General features: G+C 43.9%; 1 protein-coding gene across 2 annotated transcripts in view; it reads right to left on the reverse strand.

Annotated features, from left to right (window-relative positions):
* ccnf (cyclin F) overlaps positions 1-14721 on the reverse strand; it is a 73357-nt gene that overhangs the window by 11794 nt on the left and 46842 nt on the right. For both annotated transcript variants that reach the window (XM_086000920.1, XM_086000919.1), the window contains exons 8-14: positions 10401-10478; positions 8877-9028; positions 6280-6444; positions 6043-6166; positions 3771-3951; positions 1423-1510; positions 570-669 (exon numbers count right to left, since the gene is read on the reverse strand). In XM_086000920.1, the coding sequence (XP_085857046.1) occupies positions 570-669; positions 1423-1510; positions 3771-3951; positions 6043-6166; positions 6280-6444; positions 8877-9028; positions 10401-10478 (888 nt within the window). The remainder of the gene's footprint in view (positions 1-569; positions 670-1422; positions 1511-3770; positions 3952-6042; positions 6167-6279; positions 6445-8876; positions 9029-10400; positions 10479-14721) is intronic.

A 14721-nucleotide genomic window follows, 5' to 3' on the forward strand; every position in this document is an offset into this window, starting at 1 on the left:
AAGGAGGTGCAAGAACAGACACACCTGGGGATGCTTCATTTAATTTTAAAGAAAGCAAAAAGGATATGGAAACATTTATGTAGGCAAGTGTTCATTTTACACTTTGCTAGTCCTTTAAGAAAATCATTTAAAAACTTACTTTTTCCTTTAATACATCTATAAAAAGCCAGGAAAAAAAATTAGGAAACCAATGTCCACCAACCCTAATCTTAATCTCTCCTCCTCCTCTCCTCTCCTTCCCCCCCCCCAAACACACACACACTGGCAGATTTTAAATTAGCAGCCATGACTGGATTCGAAATGTCACAATGACTGCATTTAAGGCAGCAAGTTACAAATGAGCCAGAAAAATAATAGACCAAGACGTTCCATTGAACATGGAGTTTGTTTGGCATCTTGACTGGTGAGTCATTCTTTTTAATCGGCAATCCAAAATGAGAGTAGTAATTGCCCATCAGCTTTACAGTTAAGTAACAATTGCATGGCTGTCAATGCATCACATTACAGGAATGTTTGTTGTTGATTATTAATACATCACCATGTCAGTCTATTTGCCCACGGCAACGTACCTTCTCCTTGCTAATTTGCTGATGACGTTCATCTTCAAATCGTTGCTTTACTGCAGTCAGAGACACATGCCTGTAATCCCTGGGTACTTCATTGTGGAAGCTAATAGAAACAGTTTTAGAATAAATTATAACGCAGACGTGTTTGTTACCCAACTCTCAACACATTGCTACCCCCATGACAAATGCACGCGATTAAATTAAAATGAGTGGATTTAACAGAACAAAGATGGCCCTATACCACTATATGCCAAACAAATTTGGAAATTAACTTGTATAAAAACCTGCCAATAGTTAGAGAGATTAAATATCAATCTTATATACAGCCATTAGCCATGGGGAAGCAGGAATGAGAACTTGGGAGAGAGAACAGATTAGAGATGAGCCTCTTTCTATATACAGTTTCTTAAATGCACTAAGCTGTGACATATGCAGATATACACTGTAGAGGAATTTAAAGGTTGCCTTTAAAACAGCACAATGTGTTTAGTATCTCATACTACCCAATAGATTGTTAGATGAAATATTGCAATATAAAGCAATGCAGCACTAGTGGCCCTGAAGATTAATGAGACCGAAGCCAACATCTCATTAATTCTGTGCAAACACCTAACCCCCCAATACATGTCTTCCTCCCCCTCTGAAGAGTGAAATCAGGTTTATGCAGTGGGTTAATGCAGGAAGACTGTCCAGAATGAGATGGACATAAAAGCAGGGCAATTAATGTTAAAAAGCAACGAGGAAATGAAGTTATATGTATGGAATTGGACAATTCCACATGGCTGTATGCGCTGTGTACACCACTTACATCCTATAAGCCACACAGGCAATTAGTTGGGTATTTGGCAGCTCTCACCATTTTTTATGTAGATTTACTACACATGGAATTAGATTCTCCAATGTGAAGCCAGTGGATTCTGTTAGCTGACTTGACCATGGGAGGGCTAGAAGGGAAGAGAGGAAAAATAAAGGCTTTCAAGCTCCTTTACAGTAATGGCAGGTACTGCACTTTCAATTAGAGTTGTTGAGGAACAGTACAGTTCATCCTCATGCCTTTATTCGACTGGAGAATGGTAAAATAGTAATGAGACCATGCAGGTTCCTGCCTCCACCACACACTAGTATTGCATATTATGCACAGCCTATCATTTGTAGTTTGAAAAAGCACATGAACATAGGCTGAAAAAATCTTGTAGCGTCTTCATTATTCAAATGATACCCATCCTTCACAACAAATACATTAAGCCCAACTTGGATAGTTTGATCCCATAGAAACTACTTGTAAAAAAAAGATCGACATTGCCAAATGTGGTTTCCTGCTCCCTTGCCCTAAAAAGGCCCAGAATCTGCTCAAAAGTGTTTGATCATTTGATCTGAAATTAACTAACCAAAAACTATTAAATTTACCCTGCAGGGTTGGACTGTGTTAGAACCAGAGGTTTACAGTACAAGCAGCTGCCCTCTGGCTCATGTCTTTGGTAGAGACATGTAAAACTAATTCCACTGCCCTGTATCTGCCTTTGCTTCAAATATTTATCGACTTTCCTTGGAAGCTGCAATGCCCTCAACCACTCTCATTGGCCAGGTATTTCATACTCTAATGACTCGACATCATGGACATTTCTCCAAACCCCTCCACTCATTCTTGGTGACAATTTTAAATTGATGCCCCTGATCACTAATTCCCCAATCACAGGGTGAATCAGAAAAGACCATTTCCTAGCACAACTTCATTTTAACTAGTAAATCTCCTCTTAGCTTTCACTGAAGTCAAAAGAATTCCACTACCTCAAGTCTCCCCTCAAATATAGATTAGCATAAGCCAGGTGAATCTATGACTTCTATAATGGGCTACCCAAAAAGGTGCACAGTATTCTTGCCCAACCATTGTTGCATACAAATGTATGACCTCTTTGCTCATGCACTCTTATGCCTCTATTTCTAAAGCCAAAATATAACTGATTTTTTATATAGCACGATCTACCTGCACTCACCTTCAAGCAAAAAAAAATGGCAATAGTGCTTCCAACGCCCAAATGCAAAACAGCTACATTACAAAAGTGGATCCAGCCCTAAATCCTGGGGTACCACTTGCAACCCTTCTCCAATCCGAGCAATATCCATTAACCCTAACCGTTTGCTTCCTATTAGTCACCTAACTATCACTACAGCTACATTTCCTCTTGTTCATACGCCCAAATTTTTGTAACAGACTTCCTATTGAACTCCCTATGCACATCTACTGCATTTATTTTATCTATCCAACTAGCCACTTCACAATTAAACTCCAGTCAAACACTGCACTCTAACAAATCCATACTGGCTCAATTACTCTGTGCATCTCAATACTCAAAAATCTATAACTGAAGCAAGTTAGTAAGTATTTGCCCACAACTGACAGACTAAGTACTCTATAGCGGTGCAGTTTATCCTGTTTATCCTTTTCTCCCTTCTGCCTGCCTCTGTGCTTTCAGACAGCTTATTTGACAAGTTTTGGATGAACCGTCATTTCTTCCAACTGAATATACGAAAAACTGAAGCCATTGCCACAAACTCCATACCCTCACTACCAACTCCATTCTCTTCTGTCCACCGTTTCAGGTGGAACCAGACTGTTCTCAGCATCTCATCATCCCATTTGACATTGAGCCGAGCCTTCAACTCCATATCCCTCCGTATCATCTGGCTCAGCCTCTGCCACTTAGACCCTTCAGCCATGCTTTTGTTACCTTCAGATGTGATTACTGCAATGCTCTCCCAGCCGGCCTCCCTGGGCTGCCTATATCCACAATAGTTCCGTACACCTGCCACATCTATAAATTGCATTTTAGTGGCATGACATCAAGTTCCAGTTTAAGAAAAAAAATAGGTAGACCGCTTATCCGTTAACTAAAATTTAATATATCAGTACGGGTCCACCCATGTTTTGACTGCTGAATTTAATTCATATCAATAGACTGACTATACAAAAAAATAGGAATCAAACAATTCCTCCTGCATATTAACATTTTCCAAGCACACAGAAGCCATAATACATCATCTAAGTGGCTCATTTTAAAACTGCATTAAATTCTCTGCCAGTCCATATTCCACAGAAATGTGCCACATTTGCTAATACAGCACCATAAAATGTTGCTGACTCAAATGGTTACCAGGAAACAAGATACTGTACAGTACATTATGATCTACCACCAGTATACCAACCTTGTTTGTGAAGTACTCGTGCCAATAGTAAGGCGGCTGCAGCTGTCATGGCAGGGGAATAAACAGAGATGTCTGTATACAGCAGTGAAAGTTCACAGATGTAGTTAAAGAGATGCATGGTGTGTCTTTCTAGCGGAGCTACCGCCAGCAGCACTTGTGCGTAATCTAGAATGGTGGGTGTCTGCAAAAAAAAAGTGGTTATTTGCACGACCGTCTGCACATGCGCACCCGATCGCCTTCTGTGCATGCGCAGTACCCCACAGTTGCGGCCTGCATTGGCTGCGCTTTCTTCAGCTGGGGGGGGGTGGGGGAGAGAGGGAGGTCAGGAACTCGGGTGGTGTATAGAGCAGAGAGCACAATGGGGACGGGGGAAGAACGTGACCCAGGTCTAAAAGGTTGGGGGGGGGGGGGGGGGGGGGGGGGGTGAGAACGAGAACATGATCCAGATGCTAAGACAGATCATGTTCCCCCCCCCCCCCCCCCCCCCCACTATTCTTCGCTCGCGTCCGCCCACCCCATAGACCTGTTTGATTTCTCAGAAAGCTTGGTGCGTGTGTAGCAAGTGACATCATTGGACTGGATGAAATCCAGAAGTCATGACACTGTCATTATTCACTTCATAACCAATAAACCGGTTAACAATCCATGACTCACACAAAATCCCCATCCATTGGGGGCGGGGAGGGGGAGAAAAAGAGGGGAGGCCTTAACCCGCAAGGGTGAGCCCTGTCTGTTCCAAGTGAGCTCTGGAATAAGCAGGCAGAATGGCTCGATTTACATTTTACAAAGTAATTGATTACATAGGCAGGGAGGATCTAATTACACATTCCAGAGAAACTGCTAGGTGTGTCTTGTCCTCCAAGGGGACCAGTCAGAACTTTGGTGTTGCAAATACCACACGATCAAAAAAAATCTACATGAACTATGCACTGCAGTTTAGCACATAGATTAACATTTTTGTAAACACTACAATATGGGTCAAACAGGGGAAAAAAGTGCACACTCAAACTTTTGGTTGAGGGCATGTAACTCTCCAGTCCCCTTAAACCAACAGCCATAAGAAAGGCGGCAATCTGCTCAGACATTCATCAATGAATGAGGCACAGGGAAGCACAGGAGATCAACCTCTTGATAATTTCCTCTTCAAGGGGACTGTACCTTGCAGCTGCTTGGCATCTTTCTACAAGTGTTGCCAAAACATAACTCAGCAGTGTATGGACAGAATTGCAAGCAGGAACCCCCATCCACGTCTCCTTAGCTGTACAGAGAGCTTAACCGCCCTCCCTATCCTATGGCAACCACCAAAAAACCACATCCAAAGATGTGTGGGTTAGGTTGATTGGCCATGATAAAAAAATTGGCCCTTAGTGTTAGGGGGGATTAAATACGTGGGGTTACGGGGCTAGGGCTTGGGTGGGATGGCTGTTGGTGTAGGGACTGGGTGCTAGGGTTTGGATGATCAGCCATGATCTCGTTGAATGGCGGAGCAGGCTCGAGGGGCCGAATGGCCTACTCCTGCTCCTATCTTCTATGTTTCTAAACTTGAAAAATATCCGCAAATGTAAAGCAATGTTGCGGGAACAGTCACATCACACAACATCCTGACTTGGCAACACTGTTCCTTCATTGTCTGAATTAAAATCCTGCAATTTTCCAACACCATTGTGGGAGCACCATCGCCACAATGTGCAAGGTTGCTCGCCACCATCTTCGCGGCAACTAGAGATGGGCAATAAAATCCCACATCCCAAAAATAAATATATAAATTTTGGTGGAACTTGGGAGGAACCAGCTTAATAACAGAGTGGGTAACTTTTCCTGGTGGGTCTTGTCTTGCTACTACCCAGTCTATTAACGACTTACAAATTGTTTTTCTAGAGGCTTCCAAGAAAACACTTTCCAACATATGTCTCTCCCCGGCTGCGCCACACTGTCCCCATCCAATATAATTTATTGGGCAGTAAAGATGCACTCCAGTTAGTAGGGGAGAGGAGGTCTGTTTATGGGAGTGCCATGTGACACCAAATACAAGAGAATATTCAGTGTAGACTTGTGAAATTTGTACCATTTAGTGATGAAGATTGTTTGAGTTTAAGAAATCACAATGCCCAAGCTTGTTGTGTTAAATCTGCTGAGTTTTTCCAGCATTTCTGTTGTTATTTCAGATTTCCAACATCTGCAGTATTTTGCTATCGTGTTAAATCTACTGTTGTTTTTCATTGCAAGGAAATGCCACCTAGTCCAGGTCTACATGACTTTTGTATTCACTTACTTTGATTTTTCCTCGAAGTGCTGAAATGATCTCTCCCATCATTCGCACTAGATCCTCATATTTGTATGTGTTGTCCGTAAGCCAGACAGCTTCACGAATCGTTAGGATCTCTTTACTAATAAACCTATGGAGAAATATACCTAAATAAGAAATCTGAAAAGACTCATTCATAAATAACCCAAAATGCACTTGTTTTAGAAGAAAAGTCCTTTTCAGTTTACGTCATTTCAACTTTACCGTGTGCAGATAACCATACAAGCTATCCCCAACAGCTGGAGTCGGCCCCTGGGTACAGAGCGCAGCATCAGGTACCGATCCACATTTGCCACTGTGACATGCAGGCACATGCTGGAAAAATCCTTCATGCTGGTCACCTCCACTAACCAATCAATTAGAATATATCTGTAGAGATGGAGAACTATTGGTTACACCACAGCCATTTCAGTACAGCTTTAAGATAAATTTGTTCTTGTATTTTCTATTAAATAGTAAAATGGCAAAAGTTCATGGTAGAGCTACAGGTAGAACGGTTTAAAGCTCAACTCAAACTCTGCCCTCGGGCAATTGCTAAATGTAGCACATTATGAAGAGCAGAGAAAATGGCACTGTGCAATTGGACCTCCCACCAGCACCACTAACAAAGAGCAGCCTCAACCCAGAGTAACCCATTCTTAATCCAATGGGTTATATTTTTTTCTAAACCATTCATGTTTGAAGGTCGAGAGCTGGAGAGAGGACAGTTTGAAGGTCGAGAGCTGGAGAGAGGACAGTTTGAAGGTCGAGAGCTGGAGAAAGGACAGTTTGAAGGTCGAGAGCTGGAGAAAGGACAGTTTGAAGGTCGAGAGCTGGAGAGAGGACAGTTTGAAGGTCGAGAGCTGGAGAGAGGACAGTTTGAAGGTCGAGAGCTGGAGGAGGACAGTTTGAAGGTCGAGAGCTGGAGTGACAGTTTGAAGGTCGAGAGCTGGAGCGGAACCCGGTTACCAGGACGCCAAGTTGGACAGCCAGGGGTAATGTGCAGGGCAGGTGTGTGGAGGAAACCGAGGGGAAACATCGAGAAAAACTGAGAGGAAACATCGAGAGAGACCAAGATGGAATCATCGAGAAAGACTGAGGGGGCACTTTATTTATTTAATTTAATTAATTAATTAATTAATTAATTAATTAATTAAATTTATTTAATTATAAGTTGAGAGTTCCTCACGATGCTCTCCCAGTGCGGCCACCCTGTAACCAGAGATTATTCTAGAAGCCTGGGTAGAAATATCAATGTAATTACTGTAAAAATTACTTTTTTTACATTATTGCTTGTTCATTTTATGTGCTGTCTTTTTATGTCTTATTTATTTTATGTCTGCTTTATTTATATTTTAAAGTATGTATGCGTGTATATGTCGGTATGTGTTTTTGTGATGGCGCCGATGAAGATGGCTGCCGTCCTTGCGAGCTCCGTGTGTACCAGGCAGCTAAGTGTTCTTGCTGCTTGGTGCGCTCGGCTCGTCAAGAAAAAAACATTTCACTGACTAGATTACACTTCTTGTATTTAGTTGTTATGTGACCAATGAAATTGAAATTGAAATGGAAATGTAGTGCTTTATCAAATGCTTTGAAGTCAAGGTATAAATCAACCACACGATCTTCAAGCACCAGTTGAGGACTTCAACAAAACTCAGCAAGACAGGACCTACTTTTCCTGGGTATCCTTAATAACCTCCAAACTTTGATTCTACATCACATCCCATAAAATGCTCATCGACGGCTTCCCTATCAAAGTAAAACTCTCAGTCCTATAACTGCCAACAGCAGAACAACACGAGCCCTCCTCCAATCCGTGGCAACGATATCTATTACACATCAGTTGACTGAGCAGCAAAGGCACAGTCCCTGAAAGTTCAAATCAGTCAGCTTGTTTTAAGTTAGTCATAAAAGCATCACAAACCTGATGTATATGAATTAGTTAGTTATAGCTTAAAGGAAGCCCTTCTCTCCCTGCAAAAATTCAGAAGCAGTTATCAGTTAGTTCATGACATCACTGGATTCGCAGCCACTAGATAGGGACAATGCAACAACCAGTAACTGGATTTCAAGTTGCATTAAAACACAAATTAAAGGCAAGAAAGAACAAAATTAAATATACATAACAGGAGCAGGCCATTCAGCCCATCGAGCCTGTTCAGTCATTTAATCAGATCACGGCTGATCTGTACCTCAACTCTATTTACCCACTGTTGATCCACATCACCATCTGTTGGCTTCAATCTTAAATTTCAATTGACCCAGCATCCACAACCTTTTGGGGGGAAGTGTTCCAGATTTCACTCCTGAATGGCCTAGCTTGAATTTTAAGATTGTGCCCCCTTGTTCTGGATTCTCCCACTAAAGGAAATGGTTTCTCTGTATCTATTCTATTAAATCCATTTATCATTTTCAACACCTCAATTAGATGACATGCAAATTAGTGAAGTGCTGCATATATTTTGGATCGAGTGGAGCATAATTGCCAGCATGAACTGGTTGGGCTGAATGTACAGCACAGAAATGGGCCATTCTATGCAACTCTAGATCAGTCCTCAACCTTCTGAACTCAAGATAATACAACCCAAGTTTATTCAACTTGTCTCAATTTTACCATTAGTCCCAGTATCATTTTGGTAAATCTGTGCTGCACTCCCTCAGAGGCCAGTATATCCTTCTTGAGGTGTGGTGCCCAGAACTGAATGCAATAGTTCAGACAGGGTCTAGAGTACCAAGCTATTCGGAACAGAAGGTTTCAGATCCAATTCTGCGCACGGTTCCCATCAATAACTGTTAATAGATGAAAATATTTGCACATTTACCTCATTGTGTCATTCATGCCCTTTTGCACTTTGAACATGTTCTGTTTGCAGGAAGGATGGGAAGACTGAAAAACTTGGGCCACAAGCTCTTTCGAAGCTTTAGACTTCATACCCAACAGACTGGCATTGCCACAGGCTTTTGCTAATGACACCTGAAAAATTGAAGATGTATTATTTGATTCAAAAAATAACATTAAAGTATAATCTCAAGACTACTGCAAGGCATGAGAGACACCCGCAATTTTGTTAAACACAGCTGCTAGAACAGAAAGTCAGATGCAATTCCTCTAACATCTGTTGGAGTACAAGAAATAGGCTGCTGGGCCCAGCCAGTGTTGGAATTTATCCTCCACAAGAGCAGTAGTCCCAATTCCACAGCTCCCATCTCCCTTCCCATCAACCTAACCTATTCTTAAACGTTGACACAGTCTCGGTTTCAATCAACTCTGGTAGTGCATTCTACTTAATCTTTTGGATCAACTGCAGTTAACTAGATACCTGGTCATACTGCCTGGATGATCAGCAGGATGATGAGTTCCTTGATCGTTTCCTTTAGAATGGTGGTTAAGGCAGAGATCCAGATAGAGCCAAAAGCTGATAATTATTGGAACTGCTAAGTAATGAGAGAACCCTCAAATTTTAGATTTGATAAGAGTCTTTAAACAAGAACAGCTTGTGTATCTTTCTGCTTCGTTCATTCAGCAGCTTGAAAATCCTTAGACTGTCCCAAGAAAGTTACCTGCTCAACTCAGTTGCGATGAAACGAATGGGAAAATGCCACCTCAGTCTCCACCCACATCTGAATAGGCCACTTCATTCACTTGAGTACCACTCTACCAGAGACCTTCCAACAGTACAGCTTGTGGCATAGCTCGGAATCACAAGTGGCAAAGGCAACAGCTCCTTTTCTGAGGCAGAACTGGCCAGCCAGGGTCCTCACCGAGACTGGACATTTCCAGAATCACACTGTGCTTGACGTTTTCCAGCATTGCCTAACTTCTACCAGAACAGGCTCTCGCTGTGAAAAGGGGAACTCCATCAGCCACTCTAAATCAGGTACAAATTCTGAATTTCATAGCCTATGCTGCAGTCCTGCCATCCATACCTAGTACACCCATTGCAGAGTTCTCCCACACCATATCGAGTACCAAAGGTTTCCAAACCCAGGTTGGATTGATTTGACTGGAAGAGACTGCCAAAAAGAAAGGGGTATGGAGATACCCATCACCATTGGAGCGTGCAATATACTTTAATAGATGGGTATAAAAACCCAGGTATTAAGCCTTCTTTCCTTCCTGCCCTGCACAGCAGAATGGAAGTTAATCAGGCGATGGGGTGCCAGATGTGTGTCCCGGGTTATTAACCCCAATCAGTAACTCTGCAAACAAAACAGTCCTTCCAACATTGTTGAAGCCCACTGTAATATCTGTGCATCAAAGGAAGGATTTAAAATGAAACTTACCAATTGGAGACTCTGGTCAGCTAAGGTAAAGGAAATCAAGTTTTTGCTCCCGTTACACATACCTGCGCTTCCCAGCATCCTTTTGTTGCATAATCCCTGAGTTTCCTAAGGCTTTGTAGATGCCTGCCAGGATCGGCCACCTAACAAAAAAAAGTAATTCATGAAAATTGAATAATGTGAAACATTTCAGGCTAGCATAGGGAACAGGACTTGACCTTTCACCTTTTAAACAAATCTTTTGTAAAAGTAGAAAATGGTCAAGGGGCCTGATCCAGGATACAAAGCTTAAAGCAGAGACAAGTCAGAAAGTGCTTAACTTTGATCCCTTAATCCCATCAGCCTTTCCTGGTCCTCAAGGTTTACTTGTTTCCACACTGGCCCATTTAACCCTTCAAACTACTGCCCTAAATAAGAAGTACTTTCTAAAGTTATGGAGATGTGAACTCGTCCAACACATTGAAAATTGTGGTCTAATCCACGATCACCTATACGGTATTATTGGTTCAAGTGATAAATGCATCTTAGAGGCTCATGCTGCTAGGTTACTGTGGCTGCATCAATGATGGGGAGCCATTCTACACATCCCATGGCAGCGCCACTGAATATAATGGGGTCCACAATTTTGGACTAGCCAGAAAGTGGATAGGCAACTGCCCAACGCTGAGAAAACATTCTACTGGTTATACTGAGGTACGAGATCCAAAATGGGGCCATAATTCTAGGATTTCTTAACTGCTGCAAAATATTGAGTAATGCCAAGTCATTTGCAGACCTTCAGCAACCTGCTTATTCACAGAAGACACCAAGATAGTCACCAAACTACAATCCTTCAAGTGGTACAACCACTCCAGTTCCTTGAAAAGGTAGAGATGACAATTACAGGGGGCAATGAGTTGGGAGAGACCAAGAGAAGCCGTCACCCTCAGGAAGTTCACTAGTCTAATGAAGGCCCTTATTCACAAGGCTCTGTCTCTCATTCGCTAGCATGTCAGGTATATGCACAACTTCCTGAGTAGTAACACCTGCACCAATAGCACAGAAAAATTAAAAAGTCACATGGTAGGTTATTATGCTTGCCCTCAAAAAAGGAAGCATCCAACAAGGCTTCAGTATACTTGGGCATATGTGCTGCCCCCGGGAAGCAGTCAATAAGCGTACTTCAAGTCAAAGGACTGGTTGACACCCAAAGGCACCTGGTGAATGCCAGCCCTGTTGTCAGTCAGTAACAAGGAGCCAACATCCACCTACACCAGTTCCAGTTTCTTCAGGTACTGCTCAGTAATGGTCAGTCTAAAGCTCAGACAGCACTAGCGAGCAGTCTGCCAGTACCAATGCACTAAAAATTATAGAACAGGTAGAACAAGCCACCAGTAGAGTACACACCGCCTTCTATGGCAATTTAAGTTGGCACCAGGTACCGGTTTAGCTCCACTCTGGATACCAACATCTTACTGGAGGCCTCAAGCAAAGCTTACCGACAGAACCATAAAAAAAACACTTGTCTTCAAAAGGACAATAGGAGTCACAGGATTATTGAACCATATTTTAGAACTGTAATGAAATCTGTTTGTCTTGGTCCTGTATTCGTTTTGCACTCATGTATATTACCCTCCCCCACTGTGTATAGTTTCACTTCCTCTTTCCCGACTAACCTGGGAGGTTCCAGGTCTTGGCTCTTGGCTCCGCCCCTGACTTCTCTTACATAAAGATCCCAGGATCTGTATGACTCATTCCTGTGAACCAGTCGGCGTGTTGAGATGTTAGCTCTGATCTTAGTGATTAAAAGCCAACTTGTTTAAGTCTATAACTTCTAGTTTTGTGGTTATTGAAGGCCCATCAATTTTAATCACTAAAGAATACTAGGATGGATCGACTCCTAAAACCAGAGCGTCTGGACTTGTATTTCTGCTGAAGCATCAAATCAATTTGGACACTGGCTCAAATGCTTCGAACTCTTCGCGGGGGCCTCATCCGCTAGCGAGGTAGATAAACTGAGTCTACTGACTACTCGCGTAAGTCATCGGATTTATTCGTTCATCCGGGAAGCCACCTCTTACACGGAGGCCATCACTATCCTGAAGGCCCAATACCAGAGGCCGGTAAACGAAGTGTACGCCAGACATCTGCTGGCTACACGCAGGCAGCGACCAGAGGAATCAATGGACGATTTCTTACAGGGCCTAAAGGACCTGGTCCGGGACTGTAACTGCAAGGCCGTGACGGCCAACGCGTACTCTGACGAATTGGTCCGCGATTCCTTCATCACGGGCGTCAAATCGAATTATATCCAGCAGAGACTGCTGGAGGTGGTGGTCCTGGACTTAAAAAAGGCAGTGGCCACTGCGCGATCGCTGGACGTGGCCCAGAAAAACTCTGACTCTTATTCTTCCGGCCATGCGGCCCTCACCGCCTCGTGCGCGCCGAGGGGGCCGCCATCTTGGAATCAGCCATCTTCCCCATCCAGGTCTCAGACCAGCTCTACACCGCCGGAGTCCCCACACAGAAGTTCACCCAGGAGTCCTAATACAGCGGCAATGACTCGAGGCCCGAAATGCTACTTCTGCGGCCAGGCCAAGCACCCCAGACAACGATGCCCAGCGAAGGACTCTACATGCTTCAAATGTAAGAAAAAGGGGCATTTTAGCAAAGTCTGCAGGGGGAATCCAATTTCCAACTCTGTCACTGCCTCGTGCGTGCCGCCATCTTGGGATCCGCCATCTTTTCCCGACTCAACGGCCGCCCAGGGCCCAACAGTGGCTTCGATCACGGTGGATCAATCCAGGCCACACCCGTTGACAAAATCCATGATGGACATACAGGTAAACGGGAATTTAACGAAATGTTTAATTGACTGTGGGAGTACCGAGAGTTTTATCCACCCTAGCCTGGTACGGCGGCACTCATTAACGGTAACCCCTACACGGAGCAGAATTGCTATGGTTGCTAAGCCCCACACTTCGGACATTTTGGGCTACTGTGTGGTAACACTGACTGTAAAAGGCACGGACTACAAGGATTTTAAACTCCTCGTGATGCCAGAACTCTGTTAATGTAATCTTGGGCCTGGACTTCGTGCCACCACGAAAAAGTGTCACGCTAGCATATGGTGGGTCCCAGCCACCACACAGAGTCTGTGGCCTATCAACCTTAAAAATCAGCCCGCCCTCTTTATTCGCTAATCTCGCTCCGAACTGTAGGCCCATAGCGACCAAAAGTAGACGGTACAGTCTGGAAGACAGACACTTTATCAAGGCGAAAGTGGACAGACTCCTGCGGGAAGGCATTATTGAATGCAGTACCAGCCCGTGGCGTGCCCAAGTAGTCATAGTTAAAAATAGCGAAAAGAAACAGATGGTAATTGACTACAGCCAGACTGTTAATATTTATACCCAGCTGGACGCCTACCCTTTACCCCGCATATCAGAAATAGTCAACCAGATTGCGCAATACCGAGTCTTCCCGACTATCGACCTCAAATCCGCGTATCACCAGCTCCCCATTAGAACGGAGGACCGCCCATACACCGCCTTTGAGGCGAACGGACGCCTCTACCATTTTCTCAGAGTGCCCTTCGGGGTAACAAATGGGGTCTCGGTCTTCCAACGTGAGATGGACCGCATGGTTGACGAGAATAAACTACAAGCTACCTACCCCTATCTGGACAATGTCACTATCTGCGGGCACAACCAGCAAGACCACGATCTAAATCTTGCGAGATTTTTAAAAACTGCCCTAAAGCTGAATCTAACCTACAAGGAAGACAAATGTGTCTTCAACACAACCCGTCTCTGTATCCTCGGCTGTGTGGTGGAAGATGGGGTAATTGGACCGGACCCTGACCGATTACGCCCCCTAAAGGAACTGCCCCTGCCACACAATCCCAAAGCTTTAAAAAGGTGCCTGGGATTTTTCTCGTATTATGCCCAATGGGTGCCCAATTACTCTGATAAGGCCTGACCCCTCATTAAATCGACGTCCTTCCCACTATCAGCTGAAGCTCGGGAGGCTTTCACCAGTATTAAACAGGACATTGAAAGGGCTGCAGTGTGCGCAGTGGACGAATGCATTCCCTTTCAAGTCGAAAGCGATGCGTCAGACTTTGCCTTAGCTGCGACCCTCAATCAGGCTGGGAGACCTGTGGCCTTCTTCTCCCGAACCCTTCAGGGACCTGAAATCAGGCACTCTTCTGTCGAGAAGGAGGCACAGACTATAGTGGAGGCAGTGCGGCACTGGAGACACTACCTAGCCGGCAAACGTTTCACCCTGCTCACCGACCAGCGGTTGGTGGCTTTCATGTTTAAGAACAAACAAAGGGGGAAAATCAAGAATGACAAAATACTCAGGTGGAGGATCGAACTATCCACGTTCGACTATGATATTATG

Source organism: Somniosus microcephalus, chromosome 11 (assembly GCF_052327205.1).
Source record: "Somniosus microcephalus isolate GS21.2 chromosome 11, FLI_Smic_1.0, whole genome shotgun sequence".
NCBI classification, from domain to species: domain Eukaryota; kingdom Metazoa; phylum Chordata; class Chondrichthyes; order Squaliformes; family Somniosidae; genus Somniosus; species Somniosus microcephalus.